Here is a 22,750-nt window from a genome sequence, read left to right on the forward strand (position 1 = left end):
CTCTCAGGAGGTACCACGGACAAGGATATGGTGGAAAACCTGGGACTGCAACACCAGTCCTTGATCTATTTGGGGTCTCAACCCGCTTTGAGAATCTAAAATTTATAGACTGTCACCCCAGAAAAACACCCACACTCACAAAATCTTGCAGGGCTCCAGACCCCTAGTGAACTCCCTAGCCTATGGAGCGAGGCAAGAATCCCAGCTCTAATCCTTACCAGCATTAAGAAAGCACACTACCATCCTACTTCTTGGGTTCTACCAATTAAATATCATTAAAGAAATAGCAAGGATATGCACAAAGATTCCAATCCACTGTCCTTTATCATCGCCCCAAACTGGAAACGACCTAAATATCCATCTAATGGGGAATGATTAATTATGGTACATTCATACAAAAGAATGCTCTGCAGCCACTAAAACCTACAACGTAGATTAATATTTATTATCTATAACTGAACAAAGGGAGAGGTTGCAAATCGTCCTACTTCCACCAAAAATACACATACGTATAAAAAAGGTCTGGAAAGTATACACTCCAGGATGTTCATGTTTTGCTGTATAAATGATGTAATTACGGGAGTATTCGCTTATCTGCTATTCCACAATAAACATGTACCGCTTTGTATTAATTAAAAAAAAAGGGCTACATTTAAATTTTTTAAGAACTCATGCTACGCAACTACCTCAAATATAAAATTACTTTATGGTAAGCTCATTTCATAATTCAGGAGCCAGACTCTTCAGATGGCATCCCAGAAAGACCCACCTCTGTTACATTTTATTCTCTAAGAAAAAGAGCTGCTGTAGTGAGGTTCCTGAGACTTTTATGCCTTTTGTAGAAGAGAATTAAGTTCTGTGTTTGTGTTGTCTGCTAAGCCCGAAATGCTTCTGCTTCCAGAACCCATAGGAAACAAGAAGTGAGATCTCCTTGGGCTTGTCAAGGTAAATAACTAAAAAATAAATCAAGGGGAGGCGGGTGGATGAGGGAGGGAGGGCATCTGGTGCCAGAGGCAGTCTCTCTCAGCCTCCCACTCCCAGGTTGAGGGCCTGTAGGAAGAAAAGAGACAGATGGAAAATGCCTCGGGCCAGGAAGACACAGCTCTCTCTTGAGGACCCACTTATCCCTCCAATAATAAAATGGAAACTAGCTTATTTGGAAAACCTTAGCCAGAAAAAAAAGTGGATTTCGTAAAGCTGGAAAAAGTCAAGTGCTCCTATGTCAGAGGTCCCAGGAGCTGGTACTAGAAAATCAGCCTGCGACGCGCCTAAGCGGTGGGGCCCTTTTTAAAAATGGACGAAAAACATTTCCTGGGCCCAGAAGGCCATGTTCTATCTTGGCATCACACTGAACACACGTGGACCCTCGTGACCCATCTGTGTGGATGTACGAAGGCACGAAGACTGAGGTCAAATCCAGGTTCTGCCATGTCAGTTGTGACTTTGAGCAACTGACCTCCCTCTGTTAAGGCCAAGTTCCTCACATAAATCAAGTTGTTCTGAGGATGAAGCCCCCAGGCTCACAAGTACAGATGCGAGTAAGCACTCAGGACTCCAGGGCCGTGCAACGAGCCACGCACTCTGCCAAGGCCTCACATCCATGATTTAACTTGAGCCTCATGACTCACAAAGGAAAGCCTTTGATTCTAAGCAGAGAGCGGTCATGACCTGACTTACACTTTGTAAAGGCCACTCTGACTACAGTGAAAACGGACCGCTGTGGGACAAGGGTGGAAGCACAGAGGCCAGAGGAGAGGACTGCAAGCACCCAGGCGGGGTGACGGCAGCCAGCTGGAGCCGTGGCGGCAGGGAGGGGGAAACCCGCTCAGGCTCAGATCTGGAACCAGCGCTGAAGGCAGGGCTTCAAAGGGGCAGCCAGTGGGGTGGGCGGGAGTACTGACTCTGAATGGTGTCCTCTTAGGAGCCAAGGGAGGACGAGATTCCCCAAGGAAGAAGGAGCGACCGCATCCATTCTCAGAGGGCTGGGAAAGATGGTCAGTAATGTGTGTGTGTGTGTGTGTATATATGTATGTGTGTGTCTATCTAGAGAGAAAAAGAGAATGAGAGAGCAAACATGGCAAAACGGATGAAGCTGGATGAAGGTATAAGGGAGATCTTTGTTGAGATCTCAAAAAAATGCAAATTATTATTTTTTAATTGTAATGCGATAACATCTATTCAAGTACCTAGCACGTAGCAAAGGTTTTCTTTCATCCTATCTCTGACCACCTCTGACCCTTGAATATGTTGTTAACTGATGAAAGTTTGGGTTTTCTTGTTTGCTTGTTTTGTTTGTTGCTGCCAACATTTAAAATCCACAAGTCTTTACCTGCCAAACCCCGGTTTCCATCTTCTCTTGAAAATTTGGAGGAACTGGCAACCACGTGGCCACGCCTCACCAGCCTGGCCCCTGAGGCCCCTCCACTAGACCCCAGGTTGGGAACACTGCAGACTGCCAACCATGCGGAGGTGGCCACCAGGAGGAAGCAGCGGCCAGTGGGGCTCTGCCATCACCTCACCAGGGCAGAGGGGCGGAAGGTGAGGCCAAGGAGTCCGTTCCTCCTGGGCCCCTCCAAGAAGTCCTGGATCAAGTCCTGATGGGTCTTAAGATCCGCAGTCCCCCGCCCCACTTACCCTTGAGAAACAGCTTTTCCAACTGCTTCAGCAGCTCCGCGCACTGATTCAGCTGCTCCTGGAAACCCTCGGCCACGCGGAAATCCACGTCGCTGGCCTGCAGCAGCTCCTCAAAGGCCTTGATCATGGCGTTCATGTGCCGACGATAAACGACACAGATGCCGTGGCTGTCCTTAATCTGCTGTCGTTGAAGGGAGAGCTCCCTGGCTTGGGCCTGAACTAACGAATCATATCTGATAAAAGGAGGGAAAAGAAAATGCTTGGACCGTTTTAGAATTGAATTTCCATGACTTTAACTGGAGAAATGACAGAGCACAATTTTGAAAAGCCTGCAGCTATGCAAGTATCTATACTTTTAGAAAAATTGCAACTGTACAAGGTCACTCCTCCTTCGATTTCAAAACAGCCAACAAATGCTGGAACAAAGGCTGTTCTGCAATATTTTTAACCTTACGAAGCCCCCAATTAAAGTACAGATTGGCAAGTACTCGGGAGATCAATTAGTTTCCACTCACTCTTCAAAAATACTCCTCCAAATTGTAGAAACGAGTGCTCCAAGGGTCAGGGGACCCAGCACAAATTCTCACGAAGGACAGAAAAGAAACTGTAAGGCAGGAAAACAAAAACAGGACTCTCTCCTCTCACGTGAAAGGTCAGAGGGTAATCATAATCCTAACTACCATTTACGGAGGGTCTATGACCTGTCAGCCACTGAATTAAGTGTTTTTTTAAAAGTTATCTGTTCTTCTCAATGTCACAACAACTGTATGAACACCCCGTTTACAGGAGAGGAAACTGACTCTTGGAGATGGCAGGTTGGTTAAACAGTGAAGACTTCTCACTCAAACACAGCTCTGCCTTCAAAGCCCAACTCTGTTATTTGCAGTGAGGGGGATGGACCTAGAGTCTGTCATACAGAGTAAGTCAGAAAGAGAAAAACAAATACCGTATGCCAACACACATATATGGAATCCGAAAAGAAAAAAAAAAATGGTTCTGACGAACCTAGGGGCAGGACAGGAATAAAGACGCAGACGTAGAGAATGGACTTGAGGACACGGGGAGGGGGGAGGGTAAGCTGGGACGAAGTGAGAGAGTGGCATGGACATATATACACTACCAAATGTAAAACAGATAGCTAGTGGGAAGCAGCCGCATAGCACAGGGAGATCAGCTCGGTGCTTTGTGACCACCCAGAAGGGTGGGATAGGGAGGGTGGGAGGGAGATGCAAGAGGGCGGGGATATGGGGATGTATGTATACGTATAGCTGATTCACTTTGTTATACAGCAGCAACTAACACAACACTGTAAAGCAATCATACTCCAATAAAGGTGTTAAAAAAAAAAAAAAAGCCCAACTCTGTCCATACAACATCCGTCTTTCCCTATGTGAGCCCACAAGTATTAGTCGGCACTGAGAAAAACGCAAGTTCAGGAAAGCGTGGCTCTGTCTTCCTTACCAACTGTGGGCGCAGGAAGCTGGCCACAGAGTGGCTTGCCAGAGACCCTGACCCTTCCGTTTGCCGTGCTCCCTGTTCCCTGCAATGATGACTGGCGACCACCTTCAACCCCACGTAAGCACAGAGAGATCACGCGACAGCAGCACTGCAGGTGGGGCCGGTTTAATGGACGGGAAAGAGCCCAAGCATCAGCACGGGGTACTGTGGGTCGGACCAGCTGGCTCTGCGAACCCCCCCAGGCCACCTTCTCAGTCACAGCAGCCTCTCTGGGGCCCCACTGCCTCACCTACAAACACATGGTTTAAGAACACCTCGTTCTCAGGTGACTGTGAGGATTAAGTAAGAAAAGTGCCTGACCAGGGGTCTGACCAAACTGCCTTTCACTAAATACCAGCTGCCTTCAACCACACTGTCTGGGAAGTCTTGAAACATGCACTCTGGCTCCTGACAATTCAGAACAATGTGTTTGTCTCAAATTAGTGACGAATGAAGGTCAGCTTTACAAATGATCCCATGTTTGTCAAATCTTGTGAAGCAAAACTGTATATACCTATGCCCGTAAAACGTATCTTCGTGACCTGAAGATTCTTCTCCTTCAACACAGGCTTATTTCTCTAAGATGACCTTGAAGGGTAAAGATGTGGCCGGTATTTCTTTTCCTCCCACCCTGCCTAGGACATCAGTTTCAGCACCGCCCTCTCCCCCACGAACCCCTCCACCTCACCACCCCCCCTCCCGCCATCACAGTAAAAGCCATTAACAGGGTCAGGGGTAAACACTGCCATTCGGCAAACTTACTATAACTCACCAAGTGACTGGTATAATACCTTTACCCCGAGTGCCCAGCCTGAGGAGGGCAAAACCTGCTTGGCCAATTTCAGAAGACACAGACTAGTATGTGCACAGCCACTGTTCCTTGTGGCCTCACATGTCACTTCCCCGTAGGCGTAGCTGCCTTAACGGTGCCTTCAAGCCTTCCCCAGGACACACCAGACCCCCATCACAGGGCAGCATTCCCTTTTAGCTCAGGGGCGCCGACCTCGTGGCAAGTTGGGGAACTGCAGGCTTAAACGTGGGAGAAGACAGGTGGGACGTACCTTGAGGGTGAGAGATCTCTGAACTTATTCTGCAGGTTATGGATTTCACCGAAAAGTTCCAGGTTCAAATTCTGCTCCTTCTGCAGTTCATATTCCCGGTCCACCAGCTGCAGCCGGAGGCTCTCCAGCGCCCTGCCGTCAATCATCTCTGGGGCCAGCGGGTGGAGGAGTTTCATGTGTTTCACGTAACGTACTTGGTGCAAACGTGAAAAGGTCACTTCTTCTTCGTCGGTACTGCCCTTGGACTTGTTCAAGCCGTCCTGGGCCCCTTCTCTCCCACACAAAACTGTGACGATGGCCTCACTGAACTGGGAGTGCTTTTGAAGCTGCAATATGAAGTTCCGGTAGACCTCGAGCTCGGTTTCCAAGTCACAGATTTTCCGTTTTAAGGTTTCTTTATCATTTGAGGTATCGCTGTTCTCCAGCTGATTGGTCTCAACCACGCTGACTTTAGCGGAAAACTGACTCTTAGGACTCAAGTATGTAGCTACGGAAGTGGGGCCTGGAAAATCTTCAGAAGGATTCTCTTCGCATGGTGGAAAGATGGCAAGGTCATCAGGCTGGTAAATTTCGGAGTCTGAAAATCAAAACACATTTATGTCGGTGTCTCCATCTCCACTGCTGAAATCCATCCCCTCGGTCCTTCCTCACAGCCACCGCCAAGCAGGAACCACTGCGGGAGCCTCCCACCAAGCCCGCCTGGCTCTTGGCCTTCCCTCTTCCCTCTCAATCCATCCTCTTCCTCAGAGCGACTGTTCTAAAAAGTGAATTCGACCACGATAACCATCAACTCCCACCTAAAACTCATCCATACCCCCGCTATCTTGAGGATTAAATCGAAACTTCTTCTCACAGCATCTGAGACCCTGCTTGATCTACTTCCAGGCAACCTGTTCAGGAACATCCCCTGGCACCACCTATGGAGAGTCCCTACTAAATTAACCATAAGTCCCTGCACACACCAGGCTGCTCGTGCCTCCATGCTTTTGCATGTGCTGTTCCCACTGCCTGGAATATGCTTGGCTCCCTACTTAACTCCTCCTCAGTGAACTCCTCTTCATCCTTCAACACCTAGATCTGATTTTCTCTCCTCTGCAAGCCCATCTTCAAGCTATGCAAAACAGTCACTCCCCTCTGTGCTTCCACAGCACCTTATACATAACACCAGAGACAGACGTACCACGTGCTCGGTGCTAACATGTGATTGACAATTGGCTTATTCATTTATTTACACAGCACTTAGTTACTTGGGTTCCTCTCTCCCTCACTGGACTGCAAGTTCCTTCCCAGCAGGGACTGGCCTTTCATCTTCACATTCTCAGTGCCTCGTTCAGTACCCAGCCCAGACCTGGTGTAAATGAAGGGCTGAAAAAATACTGGGGAATGAGTGAAGGAACATCAAAAACCAGTAATTCTAAAATCCACAGCAGATGAGAGTCGTCCTCTCATTTCCACATCGACAAGTTTCCGGAGATGCCGTGATGTCCCCTGTAGCAAGCTGTTCCACTGACTCACAATCCTACCAGGAAATATCTCCTTACAGCTAGTTTAAATCCCCAGGTATGTGGCCAAACTCCTGTGGGAGGTGGAATGGTACTGCAGAAAGAATACGCAGCTTTGAAGCCAAAGAGAAGAGGGCGCATACCCAGCTTTGCTACTTGCTGGCTGCACAGCGTTAGGCAAGTAACTCACTGCCCAGAGCCTCAGTTTCCCCAAAGAGATGTCTTATGTGCTTGTTGTGAGGTTTCAAGGTCAGGCCTGAGTCTAGAGCTTCTGTCCTTAACCACATACCACAATGCCTGCTGTCCAGTGAAAGCTCAGCTCAATACAAGGAGTGGTCTGAATACTTAAGAGGCAGCAGAATATAGTAGAAAAACCCATCTCTGAAATCCAACGGATCTGGTTTCAAACTCTGGCTCTGCCACTTACTAGCTGTGTGACCTTAGGCAAGTGACTTAGCCTCTCTGAGCCTCAGTAGCTTCATTTGCAAAATGGAGAGAACATCAATCACTGCGAAGGCTAAGGCTTCTGTTTTGTTTTCAGGATCAAATGGGACAATATCCGCAAAAAGGCTAACAGTGTCTGGCACACAGCAGCGAAGGAGACCAACTAATACGAATATCCTTTGCTTCCCTGAAAGTGTTCAAAGATGGAAGAGGATGCCTATCACAGGAGGCTCGTGAACAAAGGCTTGTGGACTTGGGGAAACACTGCCAGGGCAGCAATGTGGGTTGGATGAGATGACCTAGGAGACCTCTCAGAAGGAAAGGCACGTACAAATCCTTGTCAGACCGTATATTCCAATTTCTGGGTTCTGCGGCTGCTCCTCGTGGCTTTAAGCCCATTCTTGTCTCTCTGCTCATGATGCAAATACCATAAAATAAACTTTTTTATTTTAGAAAGCTGCTGCTACGTGACCTCAAGGAAGCACTCCTGATAGAGCATTTTTAGTGCACAAAATTTGTTAGAAACACTCATCTCTTGAGGTCCTTTAGGGTGGAGACCATGCCATTCACCTGTTTCTCCAGTGTCTGGCATGGGGCCTGGAGCAGAGAAGGTACTCAGTAAGTCCTGCTGGCTGAATGAGTGTAAGAGACACAGAGGGAGAAATCTCAACAAGGCTTTTTTCCAGAGAATCACACTCCAAGATAAGGAAATATCTTTGCTATAACAACCTCACGATAATGGAATTTCATGGCAAGAAGTGATTTCACTCATGGGAATAAAGATCAGTTCTGATGACTTTTGTTAAGTAATCATGAGGCAAAGACAAATGTAAGCCCTGTAGCCCTGTACATGTGTCCTTTTGTGACACAGACTGTTTAGACACACACACACACACGCGCGCACACACACACACACACACACACACACCCTCATCATGACTGGGAGGTGTCATCCTCACATCCACACTTAGACCTCCACTTTAAACTCTGCTCCTTACAACACACTCAGACACTTGACACTCGTAATTTTGACTTGAGAAGGTGTGAGAGGGTGTGAGAGATGGAGGATTATAAGCCATAGTGTACAGTGTGAACCTGCAGGTGTATCAAGGCGTCAGGACACATAACTATGTGCTGGGACCTGGCCCAGGCACCCAGCACCTCACCTATGTCGTCCATTTAATCGTCACAACAACCCTGTGAGGTGTCACTCATAACCCCATTTTACAAAAGAGGAAATTGAGGTTTAGAGATAAGAACTTGCCCAAGGTTCAGGGCAAGTAAGCAGCAGAGCCCCCTGTCCAAGCCTGGTGGTCCACCCGTCTGAATACTGCCTCCTGATATATCCCTCCTGCAACTGGGGTCCCCATCTCAGGGGGGCATAACAAGGAAAGACAGTCCTCAACCCTCGATGTGAAGGCCAGTAATGACTGTGGCACCCCCTTCACCCATTCCTCAAGTTTCTGTCCAGGAGCTACTGAGGAAGAGCCAGCAGTGAAGCCATCACAGGCGGTACCAGCCCCGTACAGGGCAGTCACTGAGCAAAGTCGCTATGAGACCAAAACGGGGCGGGCTGATGGGAATGTTCAGGAAGGCCTTCCCTGGAAAGTGACGTTTAAGCAGAGACCAGAAGGATGAGGCATCAGCTGGGCAACAGTTAAAGGGGGGAAATTCAGGCGGAGGCAAGCACAATAAGAAAAAGGAAAAAAGGTCACTCATGATGGGGATCTGAGAGGAAAGGGGAAACTGCCAATCAGTCAAGAAGCCTTTAGTAACCAACTAACCACGAACGAGAAATCAAAAGATGTCCCCAGGCCCATTTATTTACATTATAGGAAACAGTGCAGTTCTGGACCTTCCTACAGTTCAGCTAAAGGGCACTTGATTCTCTGGGAGAGTGGCTTTCTCCTCAAAGCCCAGAACACGCGGAAGCCTGTGACCACGCATTCAGCGCACTGACTGGAGGCCTTGGGAAGCGTACGCCATTGGGAACAGGGCCCACAGCTCAGTATTTCCCCAGAGACGGGATTTCCCCATGACAAATTTAGGATCCTGAAGACAACGATTTCTTACAGAGTGAATCGGGGCCACCTTAATGGTGATTTTTTTTTTTTTTTAATTAAGGGGGAAAAAAGAATCTAAGGTAAAAGAAAAAATGTAAGCATCTGTTTGTGGTTGAATGGGATCATGAATATTGTTATTATTCTTTGTGCTTATCTGTATGCCTGCGACACTTCATAATTCTAAGAAGGATACAGCTTGCCTGGGGCCTCGCTCACGTCTCTGTACCTTTCCCACTGACCCACCTGACAAACCCCCAAACCAGGTGTCAGCTCAGGCTTGCCCCTCGTCCACCCCACCCCCCGGGCGGCGGGAGGCCGACGTGCCCACCTCACACCAGCCAGCACTGCGGGGACGCTGAGGACAACTGGCTGAGGGCGAGGCCCCTGCGGGCAGGCACTGAGTCCTCTGAGGCTGAACCACCAGAGCCCAGGCCGCTGCCTGGTAGAAAAGTGCCAGGCAAATGGACTGTAAGCCCCGACACCCTACTACACCCTGACTCTCAAAACCCTCAGCCTCCTCAAGTGTCACATGGGCACAGTGATGACGCGCTAGGATGGCTGTTGCAGGGCTTAGTAATAATTTTTTTATGAAACACCCCAAATGGCGCCCGGCACAAAGTAGCGGTTCAATAGGCATAGCGGGTGAATTCTGACCGGTCTCGCAGCTGGCCTGTTGATCCTCGTCCCTTTCCTTGTCTCTCCAGACACAGGGCGTGGCTTGGGGTCCTTCTCGCTCTCCCGGGCTGTCCCGGTAGGCTGCTCCCACGAGGGGCTGGGCTACAGGCATCCACAAAGAGAAAGAAAAGCAGATAAAACCACAGGCTTGAAACTTAGCCAAGCAACTAAGAAGAACACAAAGATACAACAGGGAAAATAAAAACACTGGGGAGGCAAAATGCAATTCATAAGATAAAATTAATCTATCGAGCTGCCATAACAGGACATAAAAAGCATAAATATACTGCAGCTTGTCTGAAACGGTTGAAGTCCAGGCTCTTGAAAAACCATGAGTGAGAAAATGAATTCTATAGACTCATGCCCGCTTTTCCCAAGAAGAGGGGCCTCAGGGGCCTTCCAGGCAGCTGCAGAAGTAGCCCCTGGCTGAGGCACCCCAGGGTCTCAGCAAGAAATCAAAACATTGTTAAGCGCAAATGGCAAGCCCTGGGCAAGGTGCAGGGCCTCTGTGCGGCTCAGCCACCTGTGCCGCGGTCCCTGTCCTGCTCACACTGCACTGTCCCCGCCCCAGGAGACAGGGAGCCCTCAGAAGGCAGAGACTGCATCTTCTTCCCCTCTCTCCCCTACACCCTGTGCGTGAGGCCAGGAACACAGCAGGCGCTCGGGGAATATTCACTGCATGAGTGAACAGGTGCCTGGATGGGTAGATGGATGGATGAAGGAGGCTGGGAAAGGAAGGAGGGAGGGAAGAGCAATCCTACCAAAGCCCAACTTATCTTAAAACCTCAACTGTGCTAAACCCAAAAGAGAACCTAAGATTAAACAGAAAATACCTCTGGCTACGTGGCTCAACGTAAAATCCATACGCACGGTATCATGTACTAGGCTCCCAGAAACAGTAGGGGAAAAGTAAAGGCTCTGAAATCAGGCAGGCTGGTTCCGATCCGGGTTGGGATGTCAGCGACAGTGTGACCGTAGCCAAGTCCCTTTATCTCTGAAACTGCTGCCTCAACGATCAGATGGGAATAATTAGCGTCCCTGCCTCAGAGGACTGTTAGGAGGATTCAACAAGATCATGTACGTAAAGTGGACAGCGGGGCTCAGTAAGTAACGGGCACTCGTTTTATTTTACCACCACGGGCAGGCCGAGGCCCCCAGTCACCTCCCAGGCCTGAACCGCTCTGAAAACCCCCCGCTCGGACGCAGTCGTCCACCTCAGTCTCCCACCCTTCCTCAGCAAACACTGCTTCTCCTGCGAGCTCCCCAGGAGTGGACGTTTCTTCCCCTTGTACTACGGGCCTGGAAATGTGTGAGCACCTTCGCTCTTCACTGACACTTCCAGACCATTCTCTCTCTTCCCTAAGAACTCCGGCTTCGCAGCTCATGCCGTGAGACTACACCACTGACAACATCCACCTTCCTGCAGACACCCACCGTCCCGAGTCATGGAATCCCTTGAGATTCATGGCCACTGTGGCCCCCGACTGCCCTGCTCCTCTCCACCCCTCTATGGCAAACCCCCACCCCCCAAGTTGCCTATTCTTGTTGTATCCAATTTCTCTCCTCCATTCTCTCCGGAACCCACGCCAGTAGCCCTGCCCGCTCCATGGAAACAGCGCCCTTCAAGGTCCCCAAAGGACTCCCCCAGCACTAAATCCCAAGGCCAAGCCCCAGTCCTTGACTTACTTGTCTCACTAGCATATCCGACACAGCTAATCTGCTCTCCACTCGGCTTCGGGAGGCCATGCTCCCTGGGCCGCCCACCCCACTGGCTGCTCCTTCTCAGGCCCAGGCTCGGTTCCCAGACCTACCCTCCTTTGTCTCCAAGCCTCAGAGCTTCAGATACCAGCAACAAGCTGAGCTGGCCCAGACCTCTCCTGCAACAGGCATCTCAAGAGTTCCAAACCAGACCCCTGAGGCCCCCCGAGGCTGGCTCTCCTCAATCCTTCCATCTCAGGGTATGACATCTCCATCCTTCCCATGGTTCACGTTAAAAGTGACCCTTTAAAGCAGAGGCCAGCCTACTTTTCTTCAAAAGCCAAATAACAAATATTTGAGACTGCAAGCCCCAGGGTCTCCATCACAACTACTCAACCCTGCATCACAGCGAAAAGGCCATCACAGACAACGCGCAAATGAACGCAGGGGGCCGTGCTCCCATAAAACTTTACAAAAACCCACAGCGACCCTGGCCCACAGGTCACAGTTTGCCAATCCCTGCGTTAAAGCATAAGTCAGATCACGTGACTCTGCTGCTCAAAACTCTCTGGCCGTTTCCAATCTTACCCGGAGTAAAAGACAAAGCCCTAGACTGGCCTATGAGGGCCTAGCGGGTCTACCACCTCCCTGACCCCTCCTCCTCCTGGTTCCGCCCGAATATCGCCTCATCGGGGAGGCGCTCTCTACGACTCCACGTAACTTAGCAAACCCGACCCCCGCTCCACATTACCCGTGTCCTTCACCGGCTTTATCTCCCTCCACAGCACCGATCATTTCACACACGATACATCTGCTCACGGCTTACTGTCTTCCTCCCCCTGTGATATACAAGCTGGACACAGACTCGGTCTCTTTTGTTCGCTATCTCCCTAGTGCCTGGCACACAGGAGGACCTGATACATCCTTTCCGAAAAAATACATAAAAGATCACTGTTGCCATTCTTGTTACTGTGTGCTGCTGTCATTCGCTTAGAGCAGAAGTTCAAAATCAGGAGTCAACAGAAGTGCTCCTGTGGATTAACGAGCGCGCTAAAGATGGTGGACGGTGCTACATGCATGAGAAGGCCCTCAGCTTTCCTCAGACTCTCAAAGGGGCAACATCGCTTAAGCACCACTGTCTCGGGCTAGAGGATCCCACTGACGTGCTCCCTCCAAGTCCAGGAGTCTCACCCTGATACTCTGTAACCCCAAGGCTCTCTACCTGGGGAGCTCCCAGGAGAGCAAAGACAGCAGGTTCCAAGTGAGTAGGGAGGCAGGTCACTTCTAGAAGGCATAAGGGCAGTAGGGTTTGGAATGAGCCCCGAAGGAACCGAACAACTGCGGCCTGGCCATCCAGAGAACCCTGCAAAGAGGACTGAGGCCTCCACAGATGGAGCCCCCAGACAACTGCAAGTGAAGGGGGCAGTGACCTCACAGGCCTGGGAGCACGACCAGTCCCCCTCTGCCCCCTCTGGAATAAAATGAAAGCAACAAATGAGCTTTCCTTATCATGTTCCCTCGATTGTATATTTGTCAAGAGTCAAGATTAGTCACTGCAATTCATGAAATTTATACTCAAACGTATTGCAATTCCAAACAACACGGCTGACATTTCTGGCCGTCCTGTCAGGCCGTTCATCTTCTCGCAGAGGATACGGTTTCCTTGGTGCTTACCTTTCAGGAGCGCTTTGTCTGGCGCTGGCCTCCCCTCCATCACTGCTTCGGCCAGAATTAACTTCTGGTGACGTTGCTTGTTGCGAATTTTAAACTCCTTCAGCTCCCCCTGCTGCTGGGCCACCACCTCCTGGGGGGCAGGGAGCCGGCACACGCTCCCTAGTGACCGCGATGGTTTTATCAGGATGGGCAAGCGGGACTTCTTCACGTCCTGAAAGTACACCCAGGGAGACAATGAATACACTTCCTCGGGTCGCACAGTCAACACGCTCGTGCCAACCTTATAAAACAGGACTCAAAGTGCCTGTCCAGATAACGGCACCTCCGTTTATCCCCCCAGCCTGCAGATCTGTGTCTTGGCAGGTCCCTCTTCTGACTGACAAGTGCCAAGTTGTTCCTCCTCGACACCCTCTTAAGCCCGGCCGTGTCTCTCTGAAAGTTCCAGATGCTCCCTACGCGGCAGTCCTTTTCCCCACAAAACCTTCTGGGAAACGTTTTCTAGCTCCTTATCTATTTCCTCACTTCCCACCCTTTCCTAAGCCTAAGTCAATCTGCCTCTCACCCCGCTAGGCCACCAGAACCACCCCTTACTAAGGTTTTCGGGGGCCACTAAGTGCCTAGTCCCCTGGCTATTTCTCAGGCCCAGAGCTCCAAACCTGCCCAACCTACACATTTCTGATGGCCCACCAGCCCTCCCAAGTCAACTGAAAGCTGGGCTCTTTCATTCTATCACCCCAGGCCCACAACCCACAGCTACAGCACTCCGACGACCTCTGTCTCGGTGAATCAGACCACCCTCCATTTGCTGCACAGACCAAAACTGGGAGCCATTTTTTAAATTCCCTGAGGGAACTTGCACAAGCCTCTTAGATAGCCTCATCCACCAGAAGGCAGACAGCAGAAGCAAGAAGAACTACAATCCTGCAGCCTGTAGAACAAAAACCACATTCACAGAAAGATAGACAAGATGAAAAGGCAGAGGGCTACATACCAGATGAAGGAACAAGATAAAACCCCAGAAAAACAACTAAATGAAGTGGAGATAGGCAACCTTCCAGAAAAAGAATTCAGAATAATGATAGCGAAGATGATCCAGGACCTCGGAAAAAGAATGGAGGCAAAGATGGAGAAGATGCAAGAAATGTTTAACAAAGACCTAGAAGAATTAAAGAATAAACAAACAGAGATGAACAATACAATAACTGAAATGAAAACTACACTAGAAGGAATCAATAGCAGAATAACTGAAGCAGAAGAACGGATAAGTGACCTGGAAGACAGAATGGTGGAATTCACTGCTGAGGAACAGACTAAAGAAAAAAGAATGAAAAGAAATGACGACAGCCTAAGAGACCTCTGGGACGTTAAACGCAACAACATTCGCATCATAGGGGTCCCAGAAGGAGAAGAGAGAGAGAAAGGACCAGAGAAAATAGTTGAAGAGATTATAGTCGAAAACTTCCCTAACATGAGAAAGGAAATAGCCACCCAAGTCCAGGAAGCTCAGCGAGTCCCATACAGGATAAACCCAAGGAGAAACATGCCGAGACACATAATAATCAAATTGGCAAAAATTAAAGACAAAGGAAAATTATTGGAAGCAGCAAGGGGAAAACGACAAATAACATACAAGGGAACTCCCATAAGGTTAACAACTGATTTCTCAGCAGAAACTCTACAAGCCAGAAGGGAGTGGCATGATATACTTAAAGTGATCAAAGGGAAGAACCTACAACCAAGATTACTCTATCCGGCAAGGATCTCGTTCAGATTCAATGGAGAAATCAAAAGCTTTACAGACCAGCAAAAGCTAAGAGAATTCAGCACCACCAAACCAGCTCTACAACAAATGCTACAGGAACTTCTCTAAGTGGGAAACACACGAGAAGAAAAGGACCTACAAAAACAAACCCAAAACAATTAAGAAAATGGTCATAGGAACATACATATCGACCATTACCTTAAACGTGAATGGATTAAATGCTCTAACCGAAAGACACAGGCTTGCTGAATGGATACAAAAACAAGACCCATCTATATGCTGTCTACAAGAGACCCACTTCAGACCTAGGGACACACACAGACTGAAAGTGAGGGGATGGAAAAAGATATTCCATGCCAATGGAAATCAAAAGAAAGCTGGAGTAGCAATACTCATATCAGATAAAATAGACTTTAAAATAAAGAATGTTACAAGAGACAAGGAAGGACACTACATAATGATCAAGGGATCAATCCAAGAAGAAGATATAACAATTATAAATATATATGCACCCAACATAGGAGCACCTCAATACATAAGGCAACTGCTAACAGCTATAAAAGAGGAAATCGACAGTAACACAGTAATAGTGAGGGACTTTAACACCTCACTTACACCAATGGACAGATCATCCAAAATGAAAATAAATAAGGAAACAGAAGCTTTAAATGACACAACAGACCAGATAAATTTAATTGATATTTATAGGACATTCCATCCAGAAACAGCAGATTACACTTTCTTCTCAAGTGCGCACGGAACATTCTCCAGGATAGATCACATCTTGGGTCACAAATCAAGCCACAGTAAATTTAAGAAAATTTTCTGACCACAATGTTATGAGATTAGAAATGAATTACAGGGAGAAAAACGTAAAAAACACAAACACATGGAGGCTAAACGATACGTTACTAAATAACCAAGAGATCACTGAAGAAATCAAACAGGAAGTCAAAAAATACCTAGAGAAAAATGACAATGAAAACACAACGATCCAAAACCTATAGGATGCAGCAAAAGCTGTTCTAAGAGGGAAGTTTATAGCTATAAAAGCCTAGCTCAAGAAACAAGAAAAATCTCAAATAAAGAATCTAACCTTACACCTAAAGGAACTAGAGAAAGAAGAACAAACAAAACCCAAAGTGAGCAGAAGGAAATAAATCATAAAGATCAGAGCAGAAGTAAATGAAATAGAAACAAAGAAAACAATAGCAAGGATCAAGAAAACTAAAAGCTGGTTCTGTGAGAAGATAAACAAAATTGATAAACCATTAGCCGGACTCATCAAGAAAAAGAGGGAGAGGACTCAAATCAATAAAATTAGAAATGAAAAAGGAGAAGTTACAACAGACACCGCAGAAATACAAAGCATCCTAAGAGACTACTACAAGCAACTCTGCCAATAAAATGGACAACCTGGAAGAAATGGACAAATTCTTAGAAAGGTATAACCTTCCAAGACTGAACCAGGAAGAAATAGAAAATATGAACAGACCAATCACAAGTAATGAAATTGAAACTGTGATTAAAAATCTTCCAACAAACAAAAGTCCAGGACCAGATGGCTTCACAGGTGAATTCTATCAAACATTTAGAGAAGAGCTAACACCCATTCTTCTCAAACTCTTCCAAAAATTGCGGAGGAAGGAACACTCCCAAACTCATTCTATGAGGCCACCATCACCCTGATACCAAAACCAGACAAAGATACTACAAAAAAAGAAAATGACAGACCAATATCACTCATGAATATAGATGCAAAAATCCTCAACAAAATACTAGCAAACAGAATCCAACAACACATTAAAAGGATCATACACCATGATCAAGTGGGACTTATCCCAGGAATGCAAGGATTCTTCAATATAAGTAAATCAATCAATGTGGTAAACCATATTAACAAATTGAAGGAGCAGAACCATATGATCATCTCAATAGATGCAGAAAAAGCTTTTGACAAAATTCAACACCCATTTATGATAAAAACTCTCCAGAAAGTGGGCATAGAGGGAACCTACCTCAACATAATAAAGGCCATGTATGACAAACCCACAGCAAACATCATTCCCAATGGTGAAAAACTGAAAGCATTTCCTCTAAGATCAGGAACAAGACAAGGATGTCCACTCTCACCACTATTATTCAACATAGTTTTGGGAGTCCTAGCCACGGCAATCAGAGAAGAAAAAGAAATAAAAGGAATACAAGTTGGAAAAGAAGAAGTAAAACTGTCACTGTTTGCAGATGACATGATACTACACAGAGAGAATCCTAAAGATGCCACCAGAAAACTACTAGAGCTAATCAATGAATTTGGTAAAGTTGCAGGATACAAAATTAATACACAGAAATCTCTTGCATTCCTATACACTAATGATGAAAAATCTGAAAGAGAAATTAAGGAAACTCTCCCATTTACCACTGCAACAAAAAGAATAAAATACCTCGGAATAAACCTACCTAGGGAGACAAAAGACCTGTATGCAGAAAACTATAAGACACTGATGAAAGAAATTAAAGATGATACCAACAGATGGAGAGATATACCATGTTCTTGGATTGCAAGAATCAATATTGTGAAAATGACTATACTACCCAAAGCAATCTACAGATTCAATGCAATCCCTATCAAATTACCAATGGCATTTTTTACGGAACTAGAACAAAAAATCTTAAAATTTGTTTGGAGACACAAAAGACTCCGAATAGCCAAAGCAGTCTTGAGGGGAAAAAACGGAGCTGGAGGAATCAGACTCCCTGACTTCAGACTATACTACAAAGCTACAGTAATCAAGACAATATGGTACTGGCACAAAAACAGAAACATAGATCAATGGAACAAGATAGAAAGCCCAGAGATAAACCCATGCACCTGTGGTCAACTAATCTATGACAAAGGAGGCAAGGATATGCAATGGAGAAAAGAGAGCCTCTTCAATAAGTGGTGCTGGGAAAACTGGACAGCTACATGTAAAAGAATGAAATTAGAACACTCCTTAACACCATACACAAAAACAAACTCAAAATGGATTAGCGACCTAAATGTAAGACCGGATACTATAAAACTCTTAGAGGAAAACATAGGAAGAACACTCTGACATAAATCACAGCAAGATCTTTTTTGATCCACCTCCTAGAGTAATGGAAATAAAAACAAAAATAAACAAACGGGACCTAATGAAACTTCAAAGGTTTTGCACAGCAAAGGAAACCATAAACAAGACGAAGAGACAACACTCAGAATGGGAGAAAATATTTGCAAACGAATCAATGGACAAAGGATTAATCTCCAAAATATATAAACAGCTCATGCAGCTCAATATCAAAAAAACAAACAACCCAATCCAAAAATGGGCAGAAGACCTAAATAGACATTTCTCCAAAGAAGACATACAGATGGCCAAGAAGCACATGAAAAGCTGCTCAGCATCACTAATTATTAGAGAAATGCAAATCAAAACTACAATGAGGTTATCACCTCACACCAGTTAGAATGGGCATCATCAGAAAATCTACAAACAACAAATGCTGGAGAGGGTGTGGAGAAAAGGGAACCCTCTTGCACCGTTGGTGGGAATGTAAATTGATACAGCCACTACGGAGAACAGTATGGAGGTTCCTTAATAAACTAAAAATTGAATTACCATATGACCCAGCAATCCCACTACTGGGCATATACCCCGAGAAAACCATAATTCAAAAAGACACATGTGCCCCAATGTTCATTGCAGCACTATTTACAATAGCCAGGTCATGGAAGCAACCTAAATGCCCATCGACAGACGAATGGATAAAGAAGATGTGGTACATATATACAACGGAATATTACTCAGCCATAAAAAGGAATGAAATTGGGTCATTTGTAGAGACGTGGATGGATCTAGAGACTGTCATACAGAGTGAAGTAAGTCAGAAAGAGAAAAACAAATATCGTATGTTAGCGCATATATGTGGAACCTAGAAAAATGGTACAGTTGAACCGGTTTGCAGGGCAGAAATTGAGACACAGATGTAGAGAACAAACGTATGGACACCAACGGGGGGAAAGCGGTGGGGGGGTGGGGGTGAGGGGGTGATAAAAAATAAAATAAAATAAAATAAAATTCCCTTTATGCGTCTCACCCACTTGCATCGCTCACCGGGTTCCACTAACTCCAACTCCCAAGGTGTCTCTGAATTCTTCTGTCACTTCTCATCCTCCGCGGCCACCACCCAACTCCAAGACGCTGTGAGCTCTCATCCAGGCCACAGAAACAGCCTCCTGAGGTGTCTTCCCACACTCATTCTTGCCCTTTCTAACCCACTTGCCATACTGCACCAAAACAGGCAAAATTCCCCCGCTCCTGCTTAAAACTATTTTAATTGTTCCCCAGTTCTCGTATGGCAAAGGTCACAGTCTTTACCACAGCCCACGTGTTGTGCACGACTGCAGCCTGAGTTACTGCCCCTCCCCACCCCCCCATCCTCCAGCCACAGAGACCTCCTATCAGTTCCTCAAAATGCTTTGTTCCTTCCACCTCAGGACCTTGGCATATGGTATCTCCACTGCCTAGAATACTTTTTCTTGCCCACCCCCACCTCTCCCACTAATCCCAACACATTCATTAGGACTCAGATCAAATGTGCCTTCCTCAGGAGAATGGGCCTTGATTTCCCTGTTATATACTCACTGCCCCCTTGGAATTCTCCTCGGAAAAACATTAGGACCATAATAATTAAATGCCTATGCAATTACTTGTTCTTTGTCTATCTTCTGCACCAGCCTATAAGCTTTAGGGTTCATGGATTCTGCATTTCTTATTCATACTCTATCCACAGCTTCAAGCACAAGAACTAGTAATATAGTAGGTGCTCAACAACTATTTGTGGAATGAACATACAAATAATAACTTAAGAGGCCTAGGACTTCCCTGGTGGCACAGTGGTTAAGAATCCGCCTGCCAGTGCAGGGGACACGGGTTCGATCTCTGGTCTGGGAAGATCCCACATGCCGCGAAGCAACTAAGCCCGTGCGCCACAACTACTGAGCCTGCGCTCTAGAGCCTGCAAGCCACAACTACTGAGCCCACGTGCCACAACTACTGAAGTCCGCGTGCCTAGAGCCTGTGCTCCGCAACAAGAGAAGCCACCGCAATGAGAAGCCCGCGCACTGCAATGAAGAGTAGCCCCTGCTCGCCGCAACTAGAGGAAGCCCGCCTGTGGCAACAAAGACCCAACGCAGCCATAAATAAATAAATAAACAAACACAAATAACTCAGTTAAAAGATGGGCAAAGGATCTGAAAGACATTTCTCAAAAGGAGATATACATATGGTCAATAAGCACATGAAAAGATGTTCAAATCATTCATCATCAGGGAAATGCAAATCAAATCATAATGAAATACCACCACTCCCTACCCATTAGGATGGCTATCATTGAAAAGATAACAATCGCTGGTGAGGATGTGGAAGAATTGGAGCCCTCACATGCTGGTGAAAACTTTTGTAAACTCGCTGCAGCCACTTTAGAAAAGAGTCTGGCAGTTCCTCAAACCGTGAAACAGTTACTACATGACCTAGCAATTCCACTTCTAGATCTATGCCCCGGAGAAATAAAAACACATGTACACACAAAAATTTGTACATGAATGTTCACAGCAACATTATTCATAATATCCGAAAGGTAGCAACTGCCCAAATGTCCATCAACTAATGAATGGATAAATAAAATGTGGTATATCCATACAATGGACTATCACTGGGCCATAAAAAGAAATGAACTACGGATACCTGCTACAGCACGAACGAGCCTTGAAAACGTTACGCTAAGTGGAAGAAGCTAGTCACCAAAGATCACAGACCACGTGATTCCATTTATATGAAATATCCAGAGCAGGCAAATCTATAAAGACAGAAAAAAGCTTAGTGGCTGCCTTCAGCTAGGGGTGCGCAGGTGGGAGATATAGGAAGTGACTGCTAATGCGTTCGGGGCTTCTGCCTGGGATAAGGTTATGTTCTAAAACTGATTGTAGTCGATAATTGTTGGGACCCTGGAAAGGAGGAAATCAGCAAAGCCTCTCAAGAAGGAAAGAAGAAGAAGGAGCCCTTCTTGCACGTTCTAGGATGTCAAATGCTTTCAAGCATGTACTCCCGTAATCCTCGGGTGAACTCTGCATTCCCAGAGCTCACAGGATTACAGAAGTTATTATACCTATTTTCCAGATGAAGAACTGAGACATCAAACAACCAGCCCAGTATCATACAATAAGAAGGCTGGAGAGCTGAGCCTCAGACTAGCTCTTCAACCTCTACTGCCCAGTTAAGAAAAGTGAGAGCCTTTCTGCCCTGAAATTCCACGCAAGAGGAGAGAACAGGTTCAGGGACAAGAGCAGTCTGCGGTGGTGTCAGGGACCACTCGGGAGGAGGTGGATGCCTCATCAAAAAGGGCTGGAAAATAAGTCACTTGCTTGGTCCTCAGTCTCCACCAATCTCTATTCTTGGATCCAAATCTGTGTGTCATATGGCAGCAGAGAAGATAGCTGCAAGTGCACAAATGCCAAAGCCAATTTCAGGCTGGAAGGCTGCCGTCAGTCACCCTAACGCCGCTTCCAAAATAACACCACACAAAATGCTACCTTATGGATGCCGAACAGAATCCCACCTACCACCTTATTAAAGATGGCATCCTGGAACTTCTCACCTGGGGAGGGAAGGGGGACGGGAATGCACATACCCTGAGCTCCTACCACGGACACGGCCCGAGGCACTCGCCACACACTGCCTCACCGAGCCAGCACGCCAGCCCCGGGTGCCAGGTCACGATGATCCCCTTGGAGCCACTGAAAGTCAGGTGACTGACCCAAGGACTCAGAGCAGGTGAGCGGCGAGGCCCAATGCAATCACGGGTGTGTCTGTACAACCCAGCATCTCGCCTCTGTAACTAAACCAGAAGTATGTCCCGTCTCCCTGTTTCGCCCCTGGGCAGCAAAGATGTTCTTTTTAACAGGATGCCACAGTTCTAGCCTAAGCTCAAGGATTACTGATTCCTTGACTAACCAAAGACCACAGAGAAGACTATTAAATTTTCTTCTACGTTGCATAGACCGGAGGCCAAACTGGTAGTAAGAGAGCGCCTCCCTTCCTGAGAAAGGTGGGGTTACAATATCCCTGTCTGCCTCTAAAACCAGACTCCACTTTGCACCCCTGCTACTCCTCTCAACGGCTGAGCCACTCTTGACAATTTTCTGAGCCCTTCAGAGCTTGTATTTCTTCACATGCAAAATGTAGGTAATACCTACCTAACTCATATGCTTGGTGAGAAGGTTAACTGTGGTGATACACGGATAGAATATCTAGCACAATCCTGGCATATATAGCAGATGCTAAAAAAATAAACACAGTAGCCTTCCTTTTGAAGATACCAGCAGGAAGACAGTTCCAAATGGAAAATTTTTTTCAATATATTTGGGGAAATTAAGTTCATTTGATTATCCAATTTTCCTGAATATAGGATGCTATCTCCCTCACAAATAGCAGGGGAAAAAAAACACATGCACACACACAACATCTAGTTTTCCTAATACACAGGTACAAACTAAACTAGCTGGGGCAGATGAGAGCATTTCTATTCTAGCCAAATTGCACAAATTTGCATCTCGAGTACTGTTAATATAATGGCAATGTCTTTTTTTTTTTTTTTTTTTTTTGGTCTCTACTGATATCTTTAGAAAACCCTTTTCTAGAAATTACAGTTTTGGTG

At 46.6% G+C, this 22,750-nt stretch overlaps 1 protein-coding gene across 2 annotated transcripts in view; it reads right to left on the reverse strand.

Annotated features, from left to right (window-relative positions):
• CDK5RAP2 (CDK5 regulatory subunit associated protein 2) overlaps positions 1-22,750 on the reverse strand; it is a 182,159-nt gene that overhangs the window by 36,826 nt on the left and 122,583 nt on the right. For both annotated transcript variants that reach the window (XM_059925478.1, XM_059925477.1), the window contains 4 exons: positions 13,249-13,459; positions 9,856-9,978; positions 5,193-5,769; positions 2,635-2,867 (listed from right to left, as the gene is read on the reverse strand). In XM_059925478.1, coding sequence (XP_059781461.1) covers positions 2,635-2,867; positions 5,193-5,769; positions 9,856-9,978; positions 13,249-13,459 — 1,144 coding nt within the window. The remainder of the gene's footprint in view (positions 1-2,634; positions 2,868-5,192; positions 5,770-9,855; positions 9,979-13,248; positions 13,460-22,750) is intronic.

This window comes from Balaenoptera ricei, chromosome 6 (genome assembly GCF_028023285.1).
Source record: "Balaenoptera ricei isolate mBalRic1 chromosome 6, mBalRic1.hap2, whole genome shotgun sequence".
In the NCBI taxonomy this organism is placed as follows: Eukaryota; Metazoa; Chordata; class Mammalia; order Artiodactyla; family Balaenopteridae; genus Balaenoptera; species Balaenoptera ricei.